This window comes from Sarcophilus harrisii, chromosome 3 (assembly GCF_902635505.1).
Source record: "Sarcophilus harrisii chromosome 3, mSarHar1.11, whole genome shotgun sequence".
Lineage (NCBI taxonomy): Eukaryota > Metazoa > Chordata > Mammalia > Dasyuromorphia > Dasyuridae > Sarcophilus > Sarcophilus harrisii.
In genome coordinates this window covers 487,837,119-487,859,392 of record NC_045428.1, presented here as the reverse complement: position 1 = coordinate 487,859,392, position 22,274 = coordinate 487,837,119, and the positions used below count along the sequence as shown (strand labels likewise).

At 35.9% G+C, this 22,274-nt stretch overlaps 1 protein-coding gene across 3 annotated transcripts in view; it reads left to right on the top strand.

The window, feature by feature from the left end:
* The window catches only part of ALG9 (ALG9 alpha-1,2-mannosyltransferase), a 132,959-nt gene that overhangs the window by 82,135 nt on the left and 28,550 nt on the right, over positions 1-22,274 (top strand). For 2 of the 3 annotated variants that reach the window (XM_031961167.1, XM_031961169.1), the window contains one exon: positions 21,132-21,262. In XM_031961167.1, the coding sequence (XP_031817027.1) occupies positions 21,132-21,262 (131 nt within the window). Of the gene's footprint in view, positions 1-21,131; positions 21,263-22,274 lie in introns of those variants that run through there. The other variant, XM_031961168.1, reaches the window with a different exon arrangement.

The window sequence follows — 22,274 nt, the reverse complement described above, 5'->3', positions numbered from 1 at the left end:
TACAAGCCATAGCTTACCTTTTGCTTTCTTGAATGTTAAAAACTAACAAGATATAATTTGTAAGATCTTTGAGCTTTTTGGAAGGTAGATACTAGATATTAACAAGAGTAGGAATATTTTAATATTTCAATATTCAGTTTCAATATTTCAAATTTACTTTCCCCCCCCCCAATTTGTTCTTTTCTGTAGTGATATACTTAATAAACATAGTAGAAACAATTTTATGAGAAGCTTTAAAAAATTTTTTTGATATAGTTTATTTTCAACATCACCTTGACTTGTAGCTATTCATCCCCCTAATTGAGTCACTTTTTATGATAAAAAATTATTAAAAAGAGGGAAAAAAAAAGCAAAACTGTTTAGGGACAGGGTGGCATAATCTGTAGAGAGGTAGCTCTGAAGCTAGGGAGACCTGGGTTCAGGTCCTGCCCTTAACACAGACAGGTTTTATGATCCTGAACAAGACACTTTATCTTTTAGTGTTCTAGATAATTATCTAAGAATATTAGGTATGGAGAAGTTGGTGGCTTGTACTCGGAGCAGAGATTATTTTATCCAGAAGTGCTTTATGTTAATGAAATTATAGGTACAGTGCTTAGAGTTAATCAGATTCTCTCTCTTTCTCTCGACATGCATGTATGTGTGTATATATATATATATATATATATATATATATATACATACATACATACATACAATAGATAATATCTATCTTTTTATCCACTGCCTCTCTCTGTGTTGATATTTATAGATAGATATAGAAATCTATAGATCGTAATATTTATATACATATACTTGTACATATATCTATCTTCACAAATACTTGATATATAGAAAATCCCACTGTTGAGAAGATAATAGTTATTGCCTACAACAATACATTCTAAAAAATGATGTCGCTGTGAGTTTAGGATACCCATGGTATGAGGACTATACTTGAACTTGTTACCTTTTTATTGACTGACAGACCTAAACCATAGAGTGGCAAAAAGACTGGGCTGGGAGTCAAAAGATCAAGGTTCTTGTCTCACCTCCATCTCTCTGGACAAATGACTAAATCTCTCAGAAGTCCTTTTTCCTTATCTGTAAAACAAATGGCTGAGACTATATGATCTCTGAGGTAATTTCTGAATTGCTAAACTGCTATAAGTCTATGACAGCAAATAAGTGAAGAAAGCCATTTCCTTCCTGTAATATAGACCTGATTTGTTATAAGCACTATATATTATATAGGAAAAAAATCAGACATTTAGGATTGAGTGTGTAGATCCAGCTTTTCTGTGACTTTGATTACCCTGCTAGAAATTTTCTTGTCTTTTATCATATAAATTAGTTTATCAGTCAAATTGCTTTTCTTCCTCTCTTCATTTAGAAAATAATCTGTTACCTTTGCTCTTGGTTCTGTGGAACCAAAGCAATTTTTCTAACTGGTAAAAAGAATCACATAGTCACAGGAAGAAGAGACTTAGAAATCATTACATCCAACTTCTTAATTTTATAAATGGTAAAACTGAAGCCAAATTCCCCAAAGCCGTGAAACTATGTAATGGAACTTGGGACTAAAACATGAATCTTCTCTCAAATCCTATTACTACTCTGCCTTCTTAGAGCTCACATTGTAATCTGTGGCATACAATGCGTCCCTTAACTCTGATTCTCTAGTTTGATTCGCCATTATTTCATGTGTGTATTTTGTCTTTTCACCTGAGTTGGGAATTTTTTTAAGGGCATGAACTGGGCCATTGGTTTTCCATGTCCTCGCTAGCACAGGACTGAGTTCCTAAAAGAGGATGATAAATGCTTTTGAATTAATTTATAAACAGAAGTGACATATTTGAAAATTTCCTGTTGCAGAAATTTCATGCCAGTCCCTCCTCAGCCTCTTCCTACCGCCAAATATCTTTCAGAACTCAGGAGACATCCCTGGGGAAGAATGAAACATTTATTGACGAATGGCAGCATAACAATGACAATAATTCACATCTGTTTGACTATAGTTTAGAAAATACTTTACAGTAGAGATACTGGACTGGGAATAGGGAAAATCTTTAGTGTTTTTTTTTCTAGTTTTATTGAATATATTGTCTTTTGAGTGATCTTGTGAATCTCTTAGACTTGAGAAATTACTTAATCTCTTTTAAATTTAATAGTTGTCTGCAATAGTACCTTTGAGAGGCAACCAAAGAATGAATCACATAGCTCTTAATAGGAGTGTTTCTATTTCAGCCTGCCCATAACCCTTAATTCTAGTTTCTAATCAGTTCTTTTATTAAACTGCAAGCTTCTTTTCAGACAGTCATCACTATTCTGCAGGGCCTGATGACTAGAAATGGAGCTCTAGCTGTTTAGCTGTGGCTAGATTCTTAGCTCCTTGTGATTAAGAAACTTGAAATACTTGTTGAACTGAGGCCCAGAAAGCTGGGGTAACTCTTCATTGATTTTTTTAATAGAATGTTTAACTAGAAGAAGAAAATACTTGGAATTGGCGGAGGTAGAGTAGGGATCACAGAATGCAAGAACGGGAAGGAGCCTTCAACGGCCATTGAGGCCTACCAGTCCCTGTACAATGTCTCCAGCAAGTGGCCCTCCAGGCCTTTCCATTGGCCAGAACTTCAGATACTCCCATGGTCCTTGTCAATCTGCTTCAGGCCTGATGTCCCCATTTCCTTCAATGGATTCTCATATGACATATTGTTTAGCTTCTTTGCAGTTTCTTTGTAACATGAAGATAACAATGGCACCTGCCTCTTTGGGTCATTGTGGGGATCAAATGAGATCATATTTATAAAACTCTTGGAAAACCTTCAGGTGCTTCCGAAGTGCTGTCAGTGATTATATCTGTACTCTAACAGTTGCCTATGGACACTTTGTATCTTAAAATTTATTGGAGGTTTTTTGTTTTATTTTTGTTTTTGTTATTTTTATTAAAATGTAGGGCCTGAAGGCTATACTTAGTACTCCAGATGTGGTCATATCATGGAAGAAGATAGACCAGCATCTCGGTCCTCATGCTTCTCCCCTAGTTTAGCCTCAGACTGTCCCAGCTTTTGCCACCATCCCAGTGTGAGAAGTAGCAGCACCATGAAGAGGGAACTGGACCAGGAGTCCTGAGGGCTGGGTTAAGGTCTTGCTTATCACTCATAGGGCACATCACGCGCTCTCAGGACCTCAGGAACTCCCTAAGATGAGGAACTGGTAACAGGTTGCCAGTCTGTAATGATGAAGGGGAGTGTGTGTGCCAGGAGATCCACATGCTATTGGAAAAATGGCTGATACTGCTAATTTCTATTTACGGTTTGCAAAATGATTTATACAAATTACTTCTATTGAGTTTTACAAAAACCTTGTAAAGTATAGGTAGTTAAATTGTTATCCTCATGTTGCAGAGGAGGAAACAGATTTACAAGGATTCATTGGCTTGCCCCAGGGTCATAGAGTTAGTAAATATCAGAGGTGAGAATCAAACTCAGCCTTCCTGAATCCATGTCCAGCATTCTATCAACAACTCAAATGAAGTTTACAGTAGACAAATACCCTCAGTTTTTAATAAAACAACTTCTTTCTACCCATCTGTTCTGTATCTTATTTTAGCAAAATACTTGGTATATAGTTGGTGTTTAATAAAAGGCTCTTTGATTGATTATGAAGTTGAATTAGAAATAGACTGGCTTACTTGCAGTTCCTGGCATGTGACATACTGTCTCCCACTCCAGTGCTTCTTTCTGCACTTGGTGATACACCATGCTCGGAGAGTTCTGTCCTGCTACTTTCACTTCTCTATACTTAAGGGATTCCCCCTGATCTATTATTCTAAAATCCTGTCAAAAAAGGAGCTGAGGTCCATCTGGTATTATGACCCGTTCTTGATGACTCCATGCTAGCTTTTTGTCTCTGCTTTCTTTACCTATATAGATAGTCATTAACCATCACATTAATTGTATATCCTGGAATTTTGTCAAGAATCAAAGCCAAACTTAATAAGATTTACAAATTATTGTTTACAAACTCTGTTCTCTTCCCTTTTTTGAAAATCAGATTAACATTTCTCCCCCCAATCTTGTGGTACCATACCCATTTCTATAGTCTAACAAGGTGATGAAGAATACACTTCTGTTTTCCAGTTTGGTCTCTTAAGAGTGATCACAGCTTTTCTACGCATATATGCAAGGTAGATACTTTTTCTCTTTGTGTATTTCTAATTACCTTTAAATATTCAGATGTTTGCAGCCAAATCTGCTTCAATTTGATAAACAATTTAATCCAACCAAATCACTCACTAAAGCAGGCATATTTGCCAGGCAAGTTCATTTTCCTTCACTAAAACAAAATGGAGGTATTGCCTTACCTTAAAATATTTATGTTATTTCTTTTTAAATTAAAGCTGTGATTCTAAATCCCTAAAGGGGCAGGAGCATGTCCCTAGAGGTGGTATTCAAACTGCAATATGGTTGTTCTGTCACTGCTTCTTTCCCCAATCTGGAAAACTCAATGTACAGGTTCAGTGTTCAGGCTCTCTGGATTTTTTGCAATTCCTGAACAACAACAAGAAGAAAGAAACATTTTAACTGCTGCCTGATATTGAAAAGTTTTTTGAGACAGTGTATGCAATAGTTAGAATGCTGGACTTGGAGCCTGGTTGGCCTGGGTGTGAACCCTACCTAATATTTACTAAACGTTGCCCAAAGTAAGCCGCTTAACCACTCCCAGATTCGTCTATGAAGTGGGGGTAAAAATGCCAGTGTCTGTACCTCAGGATTATTGTGATGCTCAACGAAGTGTATTTAAGGTGCTTTGAAAACTTCAGAGTATTAGAGAAATGCTGTTAATGACATGTTGATAGAAGAAGAATTAGACTTACACCACTTGGTGCCAGAGTGGAGGAGGAGGAGGACTGTTATGGGCCAGAACTCTGTACTTGAAAGGATTCTTACAAGGTGCTAACTCAGAGGAATTGATAAGACAATGGTTATCTAGTTCAGCATTGATGATTAATAGTTCTCTAGTTCAGTATGATTGGATTAATCTTACAACAAATAATGGTTTCCTAGTGATATAATGATTGGTTTATACTCAGTATGATGAATGGATTTAACTGTAATAGAGCATATAAGCTGGGACAAACTCGGCCAGATTAATTTACTCCATTTCCCACCACCATGGTGGCTGGCCTTCATTTCTCCACTGAGACCAAGGTCCGTCTGAAGGGCCTCCAGAAAGCTGGTCTGGGCCCCAGGCAAGGAGACAGACTGTGAAGGAGACAATAAAGAATTTGGACTTTATCCCTGGCTATTAAGATGAGGAAAATACAATAGTATTATCTGAAAATGGAATTTGCTTGTGAGAAGGAGTTAGTTCCCTGTTATGTTATATCCTCTAAAGCTCTAGATGACTCCTTTGGGATATGTTGTAGATGGACCTTGTTTCTCAGAGAGGGGGCTAGATTAGAATGATCACCTTTCCAGTCTAGGTTTCTGCAACTAAGGAACTGCTATAAAGAGATTGATGCTTTAGGTAAGGGTCAGAAAGGGTATCCTAAAGTCCTTTCTAACACTGGGACTCCAGAATTAGGTAATGTAGAAATCATAATTCAGAACATTACTGATCAGCAAATTATAATATGATTATTTTTTGTGGGGAGGGAAGCCCTGAAGGATTTAATTCTTTAAATCATTCTTTAAAAGACATAAGTCTTATATGGCCTTATGGTTTACAAATTTTTTAAGTGTGGCATATTTTTAGCTTTGACAGCTGGCTGATAAGTAGCCTGTGACTAATGAAATGAAGCACATTTTTGTTTCATGATCATGCTTTAATGTCACCCTACAATTTTGTTATTTTTGATATAAGAAAGACTGATTAAAACTGAAGAGACACCTAAATACTTTTTTTAGTATAACTCAAGTCAGATTTAAATCTAATTTAATCTTTTAATTTTTGAATTTCTGATGATGTTCAAAGGGTTGTGAAAAGGGATTTTTGGATTTCTCAACTTGTAAATTTGGTAGGTTTAAGGGGAACTTGGTTGGTTCTTTTTTTCTTTACTAAAATCATTCTAATCTTTAAACATAAAGCAATAGTTGGTATCATCAGAGATAAATATTTATCTGAAAAATATTGTTCCAAAGAAATCTCATGATGATTTTTGTTATTTGTTTCAGTTGTGTCCAATTCTTTGTGAACCCATGTGGGGTTTTCTTGGCAAAGATACTGGAGTAGTTGATTTTCTCTTAAATTTGGTAATTATTCAGAGAATACAACATTCAGAGTTGTGTTATTTTTTCTTTTTATTTACATTGTTGTTGTCATTGTATATGTTGTCTTTCTGGTTTTACTTACCTCATACTACATCATTTCATGTCAGTCTTCCTTGGCTGCTCTGAATTTTTCACATTCATTGCTTGCTTCACTTTTGATTTTGGGAATGTGTATGCTTCTTTTCACTTACATTGTTGTGATTGTATATATTGTTTCCTTGATTGCATCATATTTCACTCAGACTTTTCCATGTTTCTCTGTATTTATCACTTTCATCATTTCTTATAGAACAATAATATGCCAATTATGCCCCACAGTTGTTCAGTTGTTCTATGATTAGCCCCTACTTTGTTTCCAATTCTAAACTATCGTATAAGTATCTTGCTGTAAGCAAGCACTTTGTTCTTATTAATGGCCATGTATAAGCATAGTAATTGAATCTCTGGGTCAGTTAGTATGAACATTTTAGAACTTTGTTTTAATAATTCCAAATTGCTTTCCAAATGGTTGTACTAATTCACAGCTCTACCAACAATGCACTAGTATATCTATCTTCCCATTACCTCCTTAGCACTGACTATTTCCATCTTTGGTCATCTTTGCCAATTTGCAAAGTATGAAATGAAACCTCAAGGTTATTTTGATTTGTATTTCCCTTATTATTAATGATTTTAAGTGTCCTTTTACATGGTTACTAATAGTTTGTAATCACTTATTTATTGGAGATGACTTTTGGTCACTGTGTATATGTGTATGTGTGTATGTGTGTGTGTGTGTGTGTATACATACATACAGGAGAAGAAAGCTAGTGATAATAGGATTTCTTCCATTTGTCTCTATTTTTTTTTAAATTAGGATTCCCCCCCTTTTTTTAAATACAGTACTATATTCCTTCAGTTGTACTGTATATAAAAAAGAAAGAAAAAAAATCCTAATTTGAAAAGAAAATAAAGACAAATGGATGAAAATTATACACTTAAGTTCCATAACTTTCACTGTGAATGGATTAAACAGTCCAGTAAAATGAAAAAGGGACAGATTGGCTAGGAAAACAAAACTTCACAAGCTATTCCTAACAAGAAACATATTCATAAACAAAAGATATACATAGAATAAAAATGAGGAGCCAGAAAAACATTTATTATGCATCAAATGAATGAAAAAAAAACAAAAACAGGAGTTACAATTATGCTATCAGACAAAGCAAAAATTCAAAAGATTTTTTTAAAAAGAGACCAACAGGAGAACAACTAAAAAGAATCAGACAACAAACCAATATCAGTATTAAAGTTACATGTCCCATATATTTTGACATATTTAACATGTATTAGACTACCTGCCATCTAGGAAGCTAGTAGGGGGAAATAGGAGAAAATTTGGAACAGAAAGTTTTGAAAGGGTTAATGTCAAAAAATTCTCATTAAAATAGAATCAGCTATATGGGAACCACCAAAGAAAAAAAGATTCTGTTCCTGATGAATCTGCAGGAGAAATCTATCAAATTTAAACAGAACAATTAGTACTAATACTTTATAAATTTCAAAGATTGAGAAAGCACTTTTTCTGATTCCTTTTATGAACCAAATATAGTTCTAATATCTACACCAGAGAATGGTAAAGCACAGAACAACTACCAACATCATAAATAAATATAAATTTAAAAACTTTAATTAAAATCCTGTTAGACTTTAGAAAGTCATTCAAGAAGTCATTCATTATGACCAAATTAGATTTATATCGGGGATGCAAGGATGGTTCAACATTAAGAAAACAATCAAGATTTTTGATCAACTTAAAAACCCAAATATCCCAAATCACATGATTATCTCAACAAATGTAGAAAAAAATCTTTGATAAAATACAATAGTCACTTATGTTGAAAACACTGAAAGTATAGGCAGATCTTTTATATTATAAAAAGTATCTAACTAAAACCAAAAACAAGCATTATATATAAAGGAAATATAATAAAACTTTTCAAATAAATATGCAAGTAAAGCAAGGATGCTAACTCTCCCCAATACTATTTGATAAAGTTTTAGAAAGCAATAGCAACATTAATAAGACAATAGAAAGAAATTAAAGGAATAAAGATAGATAAAGGGGAGATAAAACAATCCTTATTTACTAATGATATGATGACTGACTTAGATAATCCTAGGAATCACAAAAGATACTAATAGCTTCAACAAATTATCAGATCATAAAATAAAACCCCCCAAAATTAACATTATTTTTATATGATAATAACAAAATCCAAGAATAATTAGATAGGGAACTCAATTCCAAATAACTATAATATGTATAAAAAGTACTGAGAGTCAAAGAACAACTTATACATCCAGGAGAATATTCAGTGTTCATGATTGGACTGTGCAAACATAAAAATGACAAGACTATAAAAGTTGATTTATACTTTTAATGTTATGCCAATCCAATTACCAAAGGGACATTTTATAGAAATCAATAAATAATAAAATTCATTTGTAAAAATAAAAGCCCTAGAATATCAAGGGAAACTGTGAAAAGTTAGGATAAAGGGGAATAGTAATTGCAGATAAGTTACTCAGAATGTCTTTACTCTTTTGCTTGATCTGGAGGCTATATTTTCTTCTAATATCAGTATTTCTCCCTTTGGTTTATCTGCTTATACACAAGATCTTTAATTGAGTTTTTCCTTCTTAAATCTTTGATAATTTTAGTTATTTGTTTCCTGTCATAGTTCTCTATTGCTAACTTTCTGGCTTCTTTCTCTTTGATAGTGGTTTCTCCAGAGGGTGGACCTGAAAAACATCTCAGTTTTGCCCATTTTGGGCAATTCATGACTCAACAGTCTCAGTATCAAGCATCTTCTAGTGGAGGAGGGTGGATACAAAACTGTTCCCAATTGGAGTCTGTGCTCTTTCCCACAGATTTAATGAAATGCTACACAGCCACAATTGTCCTACCCCAGTTCCTCAATACCTCATTTCCCTAGTGAATCTTTGTTTTGGCACAGAGTGCCACCTCACAGCCTGAGCAAACTTCTGCTCTTTTAAATTCTATCAAAGAATGGTAGAATATGAGGTAGGGAATGCTAAATGAGTTCTAGTAACTCCCTCTATTATTTGTTTGTTGAGTCATTACCTCTTTTGGTAACCTTGATATCCTAGATTATGGAGGCAACTGAAATTGGTTTATCTCTTATGTGTCATTCCTCTTTTGAAGAATTTTTAGCAGTCATGAAGATTAGATAATATTTGTGAAGCCTACCAGATAGTGCTATATAAATAATTTGCTAGCTGTTTGTTAATTGTTATTTGTAATGGGCTGAGGCTTAAGTTGATGCACTGAGGTCCCAAGCACGTGAGGCTAAATAGTAATTGGACTATACTCTATTAAGATACATGCTTGGATAAAGAATGGCCCCCTCCCACTCTCTGTGCAAGTCCTGATGTGTTGTATAGGAAATGACGATTTTGGTGGGTGGAGGCAGAGAGATAGGAAGAGAGGCTGGGAGAGATTGGGCCTGGGTTCTATTCTGGTAGCCACTGGTCGTGTGGCTTCTGGTCTAGCTAGCTTCTTGACTCAGCTGCACACATTGCTATTACCCATTCTCTTCCACCTCCAATCTTTCTTCACTGAGAATAAAGACTGATGATTTTCCCCTAACCTGAATTCCTGATTCTGGCTGATTTTAAAATATGCGGTCATTAATTTATTTACCCTCTAAATAAATAGATCATTGTTCTGTTTTGGGGGAAGATTTGACTTAAAGAGAGATTTCTATTCTGAGTTGTTTTCATTTTACAGCTTTGGCATTACCACATTATTTCAAGTTAAATGATTTTAGAGATGTTTAGGAAACCCATTATACTGATTTTTGGAGCTAGAGATTTCTGTATTTCTTAGAAAACCTATTATTACAAATTTTCAGATTGTACAATAATGCATTTGGCAGATACATTTTTCTTTTTGCAAGATTTGATCATGTTCCACTAATTATTGTACATATTGCCTCCTAATTAAAGTTCAATTTATTATTCTCCCACAATTTGGTTTTACTCTAACTTTCTAACTTGTTCTTTCATTATTCCATTCCATATGAGCTAAATTGAACTTCTTACTGTAATAACTAAATCCCCAGAAATGTCCCATAATTTCCTACCTATTATTTGAATAGTTAACTTCCATGCCCTTCCCCCCTTTCTTCATTTCCATTTGTAATCCTATCCATCCATCCTTTATAAAGTCTAGCTCAAATGCCATCTGTTTCATTAAGTTTTCACTTACACTCCTCTTCTACCTATAAGTCAATAATAGTCCGTCTCCTTTCAGACTTTCAGACTTTTCTTTATTCTTTATCCAATCATGTATATTAATAGAGTATAGTCCAATTACTATTTAGCCTCACGTGCTTGGGACCTCAGTGCATCAACTCAAGCCTCAGCCCATTACAGCTATGAATTGGTAATTGGTCCAAGTGATGAGGTGCAAAAGATGAGGTGTGAGAATTGGCATGGGAGATATCCCGTCTGGTTGGAGGCGCAGGTCCTACATGAAAGAATTTGCAAATCCGAAATCTGTGTGGCAAAAAGGGATTTATTGGCACTGAGAAGCCAGCTTATGGAAGACAGACTTTTTAGTGGGCAAGGAATATAGCAAAGGTGGGTTACACTGAGAAGATATCTTAGTGGGCAAGGTCCTGTTTAAGACATCTGGGAAGATTTGGGGTTCAGAGTTGTCTTTTATTAGCCATCTGAGGCTTGGGGCTTCAATTCAAAATTGAATGAGATTCACTCAATGTTGACAATGCCCTAGGCATAGATCTTCAATTGAAAAGAGATTACTTGGGAGTTTGAGCTACTGGGAGTGATTCTGGACAAATCTTCAACTCAATAGAGAGGGTATGTCCATGTCTCTGGCCAAGATTTCCAACTGAATGAGACCACCCAACTGGGTTCCCTGAAGGGTAGGCCTCCCCCCAGAGGAGATCCTGTGGCCCATGAACCTTTCCCCAAAAGTCAAAGGGGACACAATTTACATCACAATTATACTGGAAAACATTTTACAATTATACTAAATAAGACATTAAACTCTCTAACCAGTGGTTCTCAAAGTATGGTCTAGAGAATCCTGGGGATCTCTGAAACCCTTTTAGAAGGTCTACAAATTCAAAAATAGTTTTTATTTCCAATATGGTAAATGTCTATAAATGTAATCCAGATAAACAAAAATGCTTTGGAGAGATCCTCAATAATTTTTTAATAGGATAAAGGTATTGAAAACAAAAGTTTAAGAACCACTGCTTTAAACCCTTTCACCTTGCAATACCTCTACTAAACATATGTCCCAAGATCAAAGACAGATAGAAAGATCCCATGTGTATATATACAAATGTAACACCTCTTTCTGGATTTCCCCCACTTATTTTCTTTCTTTCTTTTTTTGCTGGGGCAGTTTGGCTTAAGTGATCCCACTTAATTGGGGAAAGTTGTTTTCTAGGGACAAGACTGTTCTTTTGTCCTGCTGGTGTAACTTGTAAGCCCCTACTGGTGTGGTTCTCATTAACAATGAACAAACTTTAAAAAGTGGACAAACTTAATAGAGATCTTAGCAAGGATGATATAGTAAGAACAGATAATAAAAAAAGTTCCCCAAATGCCTGGGTTGTGTTTTCCCACAAAAATATACAACCTCAATGGGAGAAGTAGCCACAAACTTAAACGTTTCTACATTCTACATATGTAGAATATACATATGGCCAACTGTAACTGACTACTTTTGAAATTAGAAGTGTTGTGGGCCAGAACTCTTGTACTTGAAATAAGGATTCTTACAAAGTGTTAAGTCAGTGGAATTGATAAGACAATAGTTATCTAGTTTAGGACGGTACTTAATAGTTCTCTAGTTCAGTATGATTGATTTAATCTTACAACAAGTAATGGTTCTCTAGTGATAGAATGATTGGTTTATACTCAGTATACTGCATATAAACTGGGACAAACTCAGCCAGAGACAGACTCAGAGGGGCTCAGAGCCAGAGCCAGAGAAGATAGAGGACTTCAGGTTGGAGCACAAGCTCTCGGACTAAGACAGACTTCAAGACAGAGAGCATCATCCTGCCATCTGGGGAAGGGGGTGGGGGCTAAGAGGTGAAAAATTGGAACAAGAGGTTTGGCAATTGTTAATCCTGTAAAGTTACCCATGCATATATCCTGTAAATAAAAGGCTATTAAATAAATTAAAAAAAAAAAAAACAGAGACCATCGTGGGGTCCTTCTCCCTTCCTCACAGAAACCAAGACATGTTCCAAAAGACCTCAAGAAAACTAGTCCAGACCCCAGGCAAGGAAACTAGATTGTAAAGGAGATTATAAAGAATTTGGACTTTATCCCTGGCTATTCTCGTGGTGATTATTCTGCTAAAATGAAGGTTGGTCTAGAGACCTCCAGAAAACCAACCAGAACATTACAAGAAACCCCTTTCTTACTTTGTAGAGTCCTTACATAGATCTCTTCTGTGCAAAGTGCTGCACTGAGCTTCACATGACTAGTATTCTTCCTAAGTGTGAGGGATCATGCTCATTGAAGCTTCCTCCTCCTTCAGGTGATGATTTCTCCTGCCCTTGTTGTATCTCTCTGCTTCTCATTAGATGCATTGTCTGTTTATTGCTGGTTTGTTATCTCAGATAACATAGCTAGTATTTAGGGAAAGAGAAACATTCATTTCCAAGGACCTGTTTTCCCCTTCAGGCTCTCAACACCAAGTCTTCAACTTCCAAACTGGAGTCCTCTATCACTGGACTGATGAACTCCTGTTCTGACTTGCTGCTTTATCCATCGGGTACATGACTGATATTCTCAGACAATTCTCAGATATTTCCTAGGTAGTATCTTATCTTTTGCTTTCATCCAATGTCTATAAAGCATAAAATCCTTCCATATTTGTTCAGGAAAATTTCTTAACACTTACTTTACATTTTGCGATGACATTATATCATCACAAAATGTTGACTGATTCCATAGCTGCATCAGTTGTGGTAGGAAGGTAATTCCCTTTCTTATTCTTGTTATATTTTCCTATGAATACATTGAAGTGGAGAAATAAAACATCCTTCCTTAAACAAAAATATAGCAGCATTTTTTTTTTTTTGTGATCACAAAGGTGGAAGGCAAGTAGGTACCTCTTACTAAGCTAAAAGCTTAAGTGGGGAAGAGTTAAACATATTTTGATAAATGAACATAAATATACATTACTGTATCATAAGAAATGGTAAATATGAAGAAATTAGAAAAACTTGGGAACATTTGTTTGAACTGACATAGAGTGAAATAAGAAAAGCCAGGAGAACAGCATATACAGTAATAATAATAGTATAAAGGGAAAAAAACATTGATTGTAAAACTGATGAATTTGGCAACCAATCCTAACATCAGAGGACTGATGATATGGCAGCTCTTGATACGGAGATGACAGACCATAGATACAGAATGAGACATGCATTTTTGTTATGGCCAATATGTTGACCCAGGTTTGTTTGACTGATCTTATTTGTTATGAAGGGAAGTTTCTATGAAGGCAGAACCAGGGAAGAATCTTTGGGAAGTAATAGGGTTATTTTTTTCTTTTTCTTTTTAATAGTATTTTTTTTCCAAATACATATAAAGATAGTTTTCAACATTCATTTTTATGAAACTTTATTATTAAAGATTTTTCTTCCTCCCTCCCTTACCTCCTGTTTCCCCTAGACAGCAAGCAACTTGATATAGGTTAAATGTGTACAGTTCTTTTAATCATATTTCCGTAACAGTCATGCTGTGCAAGAAAAATCAGATCAAAAGGGGAAAAATCACGAGAGAAAAAAAAAAGCAAACAAACACAACAAAAGAAAGGTGACAATACTATGCTTTGAACCATATTTAGTCTCCATAGTTCTCTCTGGATATGGATGACACTTTCCATCCCAAGTCTATTGGAGTTGCCTTGAATCACCCACATGTTGCAAAGAGCCAAGTCCATCACAGTTGATCATCTACATAATCTTCTTATTACTGTGTACAATGTTCTCTTGGTTCTGCTAACCAATTTTTTGTGTTATTTTTCCAAAAAATACTAACAAATGACTTTTAAAAATAAAATAACTGTACACTTGACTGGGGATTAGAAGTTTTTTAGTCATATGGAGATATTTGTTGTAGAATTTTCTGTAATTTCTTGATTGAGATTATTGATATAATGGAAGAAATTTCATGGGTTTTAGAAGAGAATTAAGACAGGCATTTATAATGTCCAAAAGCTAAGAATTTAAAGCTGTTCCATATTGTATGTGCCTAGTCATGAGGACTGCCCTATAGGAAACCTCTCTACCTCATTGTACTAGCTCTCAGGAAGATATTAGAAAGTATCAACTTTGTTAGTATCAACTCTGTTAGTTGGGTACTTTGGAAATTAAAAAAAAAACATATTCCAAAAGCTGTTGAATTTTTAAGTATTACATTTATTATTAAAATCAGTCATTGATGAATTCTTTTGAATAAGATGATTAAAACATTTTAAGCACTTAGTAGATCTTCCAGTGAATTATGATATCAATTATGACTAAATAACACATTTAGCTGGGGATATAATTTCTATTCATAGCCTTACAGTTTCCATTTGTAATCCTATTATTTGTTTTGTAGTTGATCTCTTAGGTTCCTCTGCCCATTTCTTTCCCTTCTTCCCCAATTTTGATGAGTTCTGTACTATGTACATAGAAAAATTTGTAGTGCTCTATGGGAAGTGAGATCTATTTTGTATACAGAGATGATGTCTGTGTGCTCTCCCTTGAACTCCATGATTCCCCTCATCAAGCATCTATTTTTACTTCGACTTGCGTCATTGTTGTTCCAGCTGATTGATACTTCAATGTAAATCCGTATCCTTTTCTTCTTGGTAACAGGCCTCTAGCTCAGGCAGCTGTGCGGACAACAGGATCAGGAGTGCGGCGACATGAGAAGTCAGCTTATGAATGTTGTTCTTGTTGTCCTGCAGTCCTGTTAGCCAGATTTGTGAGCTCTCTGTTCAGTCATCTTTGGGGCCTGTTTCACATTGTCTTAAGTCTGCTCAGTATTTCTGGAACTGTTGTTCTGTATCTCCCTTTGTGAAACCATTTCCTATTCTTTGTCCTTACCATGAACCCCAGTCCTTAAAACTCTCGGTTCTCTTCCAGACCCTCTTCCCTGCACTAGCCACTCTCTCTTCTTGCATATTGGTCTCTTAGTGAACTAGTTTAACTCTATACTATCCTCTTCTCTTGAGTTCCTGATCCCCTTATCATATTGCTGATTGTACCATACCAGTCCTTAGTCTTGGATCACTGCATCATCCTTCACCTTCACTCCTACTCATGTATTACTGAATATTTGGTGGACACAATCATACAAGCATTTTGACTGGGTCTACTACAAATTAATGTTGTACAATCTCAGTTGGGCCCTTACTGCTATTAGGCAATCCTTCTATACCTCCCTTATCAACTCACTATTTATTCTCTGTACAGTTCTTCCAACTTTTTCATCCTTCCTCAGATTTCCTATGGCTGCCTCTTCACCCTCCATTCTCAACTAAGACACTTGCCTCATATTTTATTTTAAAAATTGAAACTATTTGCCTCGAGCTCCTTCTTCTCTCCTCTTCCTCATTTCCCATCACTCAGATATCTTCTGCCACTATTTCCTCCTTTACTCCTTTCTCACATTAAAATGTAATCTTCTTACCAAGGTTCAGTCTTCCACTTGAAAAAGTAGTCCCATTTTATCTCATGTCCTCCAATAAATTGCCCCCTCCATCATTATTACTCTATCAGTAATCTTCAGTGTTTTCTTGGTTACTGGCTGCTTCTCTAATACCTAGAAACTCTGACTGTTCCCTGACTGCCTTCAAGTCCCAAGTAAAATGCTTACATCTTCCCCTAACCTTTTTTTTTTTTTAATTTTATTTAATAGCTTTTTATTTACAGGTTATATGTATGGGTAACTTTACAGCATTAACAATTGCCAAACTTATTGTTCCAATTTTTCACCTCTTACCTCCCACCCCCTCCCCCAGATGGCAGGATGACTGGTAGATGTTAAATATATTTAAATATAAATTAGATACACAATAAGTATACATGACCAAACTGTTATTTTGCTGTACAAAAAGAATCAGACTCTGAAATATTGTACAATTAGCTTGTGAAGGAAATCAAAAATGCAGGTGGGCATAAATATAGGGATTGGTAATTCAATGTAATGGTTTTTAGTCATCTCCCAGAGTTCTTTCTCTGGGCGTAGCTGGTTCAGTTCATTACTGCTCCATTGGAAATGATTTGGTTGATCTCATTGCTGAGGATGACCAAGTCCATCAGAACTGGTCATCATATAGTATTGTTGCTGAAGTATATAATGATCTCCTGGTCCTGCTCATTTTTCTTGTTTTCAAAACATATGCATGGATAATTTTCAACATTTACCTTTGTAAAACCTTGTATTCCAAATTTTTCTCCCTCTGTCCCTTCCCAAGACAGCAAACAATCTGATATAAGTTAAATATATGCAATTCTAAACATAGTTCAAAATTTTTCATGCTGCACAAGAAAAATTAGATTAAAAGGGAAAGGAAAAAAAAACCACAAGAAAGAAAATAAGACAAGCAAACAAACAACCACTAAAAAAAAGTGAAAGTACTATACTTTGATCCATATTCAGTCTTTATAGTTCTCTCTCTCTGTATGTGGATGGCACTCTCCATCACAAGTCAATTGGAATTGTCTTGGATCACCTCATTGTTGAGAAAGCCAAGTACATCATAGTTGATCATCACATCATCTTGCTATTACTGTGTTCAGTGTTTTCCTGGTTCTACATGCCTCATTTAGCATCAGGTTTTTTTTTTTTAAATTAGCTTGCTGATCATTTCTTACAGAACAATAATGTTCCACTACATTCATACATCAAAACTTATTCATCCATGTCCCACCTGATGGGTATCCACTCAATTTCCTAGTACAGTTCTTTACCATCTCCCACTTGGACTATTTCAATAGACTCCTATTGGATCTGTCTGCTTCAAAGTGTCTCTACATTCCAATCTGTCTTCCATTTAGCCATGATTTTCCTAAAGCACAAGTCCAGCTGTGTCATACCTGTCCTTACCACCACTTAATAAAATAAAATAAACTCCAGTGGCTCCCAGTCTTCTCCAAGATCAGATTCTCTGGCTTTCAGAGTCTTTTAAAACCTGTCTTTTCTCACCTACCCCTTCCAGACTGCTTATATCTTGCTCCCTGCATATCATGCTCGATCCAGTGACCTTGGCCTATTGGCTATTCCTTAAATAAGATACTCCATCTCTTGGCTCCAGGCTTTCTGGCTGTTTTCCATGCCTGGAATGCTCATCCTCCTCATCTCTGCCTCCTGGCTTCCCTGACTGCCTTCAAGTCCCACGTAAAATTCCATCTTCTACAGGAAACTTTTCCTAATCCTCTTTTAATTATTTCATATTTTCACTTTATTTACTTTTTTTCCCCTAGTATTTATTTTCTTGTCTCCCCATTATTATATTGTGAACTCTTTGAGGGCAGCATCTGTCTTTTGCCTCTTTTTCTATCTCCAGCATTTAGCAAAGTGCCTGGCATATAATAGGCACTTAATAAATGTTTATTGGCTGATATGCTTAAGAATGTTTTGTATATTGTTATTGATGCTACCAAATCTAACAGCCTTCCTTAATCTTCATCTTTCTTTACCTTTTGGCAGCATTTGACCCAAAGTCCTTTATTGCTATTGAGGGTACAGTGACTAGAGTCACCCAACTTCACAAATTTGGTATCTTCTTCTGCTCTTTGCTCTCACTCCATATATCACAGGATTTTGCCAAATACTGTTATTGCTTTCTCTGTAACATCTCTGGTATATGTCTCCTTAGCTCTATGGACATAGCTGTTGAGGTGTGAGAAATGAGAGTTAAAAGATCCCCTGACAGTAATGGGGTCCCCTGGCTGATCCTCAGGCTTTGCCAAAGAATTGGCAAACTCCAATGAATACTCGAGGTTAGTGGCAAAAATGGGTTTATTACACTGAGAAAAGAAATATCATCATCAGCGGGCAAAATCCTGTTAGGGTTTTTGCAAAAAAAAAAAAAAAAAAAAAAAAAAAAAAAACCAAAACTCTGCTTGATTATATTAGATCTTTTTGTCCTGGAGCTGAGGACCTTCCAATAGAGGGTAGTGACCATGCCCCACGCTAGGATCTCCAATCGAATAGGAGATTACTATCTGGGAGTTTTCTCTATGAACAGAAGGATGGGACCCCTTCCAGAGGCTGGGAGGGTTTGAGACCCAGGACCACCCATCCCCCAACAATTAAAGGGGGACGCGGTTTACATCAAGGCCTTTCCAACTCTTCCCTTCCCCCCAAAGACCAGTTTACTTCACAACCACTACCCTAAAGCAATGAGCTGGATTTTGCGAAGAAATAGAAACTAGATGGGTACAAAGTGTACCCTCCTAAAGCTGAGTCTCACAGACAGTTTAGATATTTACATAGGTAACTAATATACAATAATATATGCATTATAGAAGTGCAAAAACCAAGTGCTTATATGAGATCATAGATAAAGAGGTAGAGGAACAGGTTTAGAGAAATGGCTTAATGAAAGAGGCTTTTGAGTTGAGCTTGTCACTGGGAAAGGCAATGGAAAGAGAACTGGCTAGGAAATTCCACACTTTGGGCCTATTTCCTCATCACTCTGAAGGGATTGGACTAAATGATCTCCATTTTTCTAGTAACTTTGAGTTTTTGTAGTTCTGTTACACTTATACTCATTATCACATAGTATAACAGTTACTCAGTTTTAACATGTTAATTTTGTTTCTGCAGTATAGTTAGTCTCTTACCATCAGAAACCATGCTTTATCTTTCCTTCTTCTGTATCCTCTATGGTATTTTACTCAGGCAACACTCAGTAAATAGCCATTGATTGGTTGATTAAATTATGTTAAGTCCAGATGATACATTTTTGTTGTTTTACATAGCCAGTACCAATCCAAGTGACTTGAGTATTTTGAGGGGTTAGACTACTGCAGCATTACAAGCCATATCTGTAGTAGGCAGCTGTCATGGTCAAGTGTAAAACTGAATTAGACTTCTGCCCATATATACTGAAAACCAGGGAAACTGGGCTGGAGCTAAGGACAGAAATGTCAGCATGGCATTTCAGAGGCATTCCCAGGAGTAGAGGAGCAGCAATGCAGGATGTCCCTACCTCTTGCTTGGTTCTGTTTGATTGCACAGACATGGCTCTTGGGAAGTTTTTCTAAACTCATTTCATGTTTGTAAAATGCATGGGAGCCATGGAGTGGGTGTTCAGACAATAAAAACTGCTGCCGGGAGTGTTTATGCAAAGGATCATTTTTAGAGAGTTCTGTGGAATGGAATTGGTTCTGACGTCAATTCTCAGTGTGCTTTCTCTCCCCTGGAGGAATAGCCCATATGCAGAGACAGATGTGAGACTGAAGTCCTATTTACATATAAATAATGCTCTGAGAGAATGAGAACATTGCTGTGAGCTGGAGGGAAAAGGGGGAAAGAAGATGGGAAAAACAAAGTTCACTGGTAGGCCAGAGAAAATCAAATTCTCCATCCACTTTTCCTAATGGTCTTCATCTAAATTGAAGTTGACAGTCCAGGAGGGACTTTTAAATTTTAGAAAGGCATCTATCTAGTTTTTAAAAAGCACTGTTGTTATGCGTTTACCTCTTTCCTTGTCTCAGTGAGACACTACTAGCTTTACAATTTCTCCTGAAGATAACTGAACCAGAGGATAGAGCCCTGGGCCTGGAGTCATTCAGATTTGGCTTCTGATACATAGTAGCTGTATGACTCTGGACAAGTCACCTAACCGTGTTTGCCTCAGCTTCCTAAGAATAAAATGAGAATAGCATGGATCTCTCAGATTTGTTGTGAGGATCAAAGGAGATAATATTTATAATGTGCTTAGCACAGTGCCTGGCACATAGTAGGCACATAATAAACACTTTCCTCCTTCCTTTCCCTGAGAGTCATAAGACTTTTGGAGTATCCTCTTCTAAATTGATGTTTTGTGAAAATGTCTCTTATTTTAAAAGATTTTTTTTTTTTAAATGTAGAATTCAGTGGAATTCATATTCTTCCATAATCACTGGTGATTGGCTGGTGCTTATTATGAGTTTTTTGGGCTACCATTTTCTTTCCCTATCCAAGGATAAGTACTAGGATGGCAGTAATATTATTTCACTGAACTCTGTTCATGTTCTGAAGTTCATGTTCTATGATGGTTGCAGTACACACACACCTGTAAACTGTATTGTTTAATTGATTCAGGTAGCCGCTGTGATTCAGTCATCGGTTAGGAGGACTTCCCTCACACCTTGGTTGACAATTCTATTCAGTCATTCTTCCACCTTTGTTCCCTTTTGTTCCTGGTTATAAGATGTGATGAATTGAAAGTGAGAGTGAGATGATTTGTTTCCTGAGGTCAGCATATTGATTTAGGGTATTTTTAAGCAACATTTGTTCTGGTTGCTAAGCATCCTCTATACTTGTAGTCATTTCCAGAGGTAAGCTAAGCCAGGTCTCCAAGTGCTGAATATATCTACTTCTTTAACTAGGTTAACACATTCCCCGTCCCTGTCTTCCCCCTTTCTGAATTGTTATAACACAAAATAAGTACATGTAGTTGAGGGAACACCTGTGATCTTTGTATCAGTGTATTACTATGGAGGACATAATGATTTCTGATTCTTGAGACCCTTTGGAAGTCTCTGGGATTTCAGATAATATTATATGCCTTTTACTGTCTTGTTGAAAAATTGTATCTTGTTTGTATTCCAGGTTGACATCAGCAAATGCCATTATTTAGTTGATTTAGATACAATAGCAGAAACACCTCGGGAGCCACGGTATTCATCCAACAGAGAAGAGTGGATCATCCTTGCTTACAAACCATTCCTTGATACTTCCAGGTATGTGCTTTTCACCATCAAAGAGGCAAGTGTTTACTAAGGGTTTAAAAAAAAAGGAACTATCAATTCTAAAAAGCTAACATATCCATTGAGTCTGCTGTTACATGCTATGTTTCATGCCTACAGCCATCTTTTTCCTTTGCAAGAAAGGGAGGAAGGTATGACTGTTGAAAAAATTGGATGTATTTATTCAGGAGTTATGCTAAAAAAAAATCCAATAATTTTGCCAGTTATGTCCTCCCCTCCCCCCCAAAAAAAGGGTTTTGTGCTTCCCCAACTGTTATGTTTTAGATTACTTTATCTTAGATTATATGGTTTAAATCTCAAACCTCAGTTTGCCTCATCTTTAGTCCTTAGCTCACATTTCTGGCCCTGATGTTTAAGCTGTTTTGATATGACATGTCCAGTTACTTCCTCTTGTTTTTATTTAATCCCTTTTCTTTAGCTTTGGAAAGATAAATGAAGGTTTCTTTTTTCTGATCAATAAAAATGTGAAATATAGTTTACCACTAGCAAAATAGAAGAAGGAGCAACCAGTTGCCAAAAGAAATCCAGATCACTACTCCCTTCCTCACCCGCAATTTGTTTTTTATTTTGGTTCAGTTAAAAAAATAAGTTTTTTTTTCAATTTGGGGATTCCTATTGTGAAAACTCCCTCTACCAAAACAGATTGCCATCTATAATTTATAATCTTAGAGCAGTATGTGGGGACCCTGAAATATTATGTGACTTCCTCATCATCAGATATATGCATATGCACATACACAGAAAGGCATACACATATTCACACATACAATCAATCTCATTTGATCCTCAAAGGATCATCTAAAGTATCTACTGTTGTTATCCCCATTTTATAGATTAAAAAGCTGAGGCTAAGCAAGGTAGCCTTTTATATAGCTAGTAAGTTTTAAATATGGGATTCAAACTCAGATGTCTCCTATATATATATATATATATATATATATATATATATATATATATATATTGCTATATATATGCTGGTTCTTAT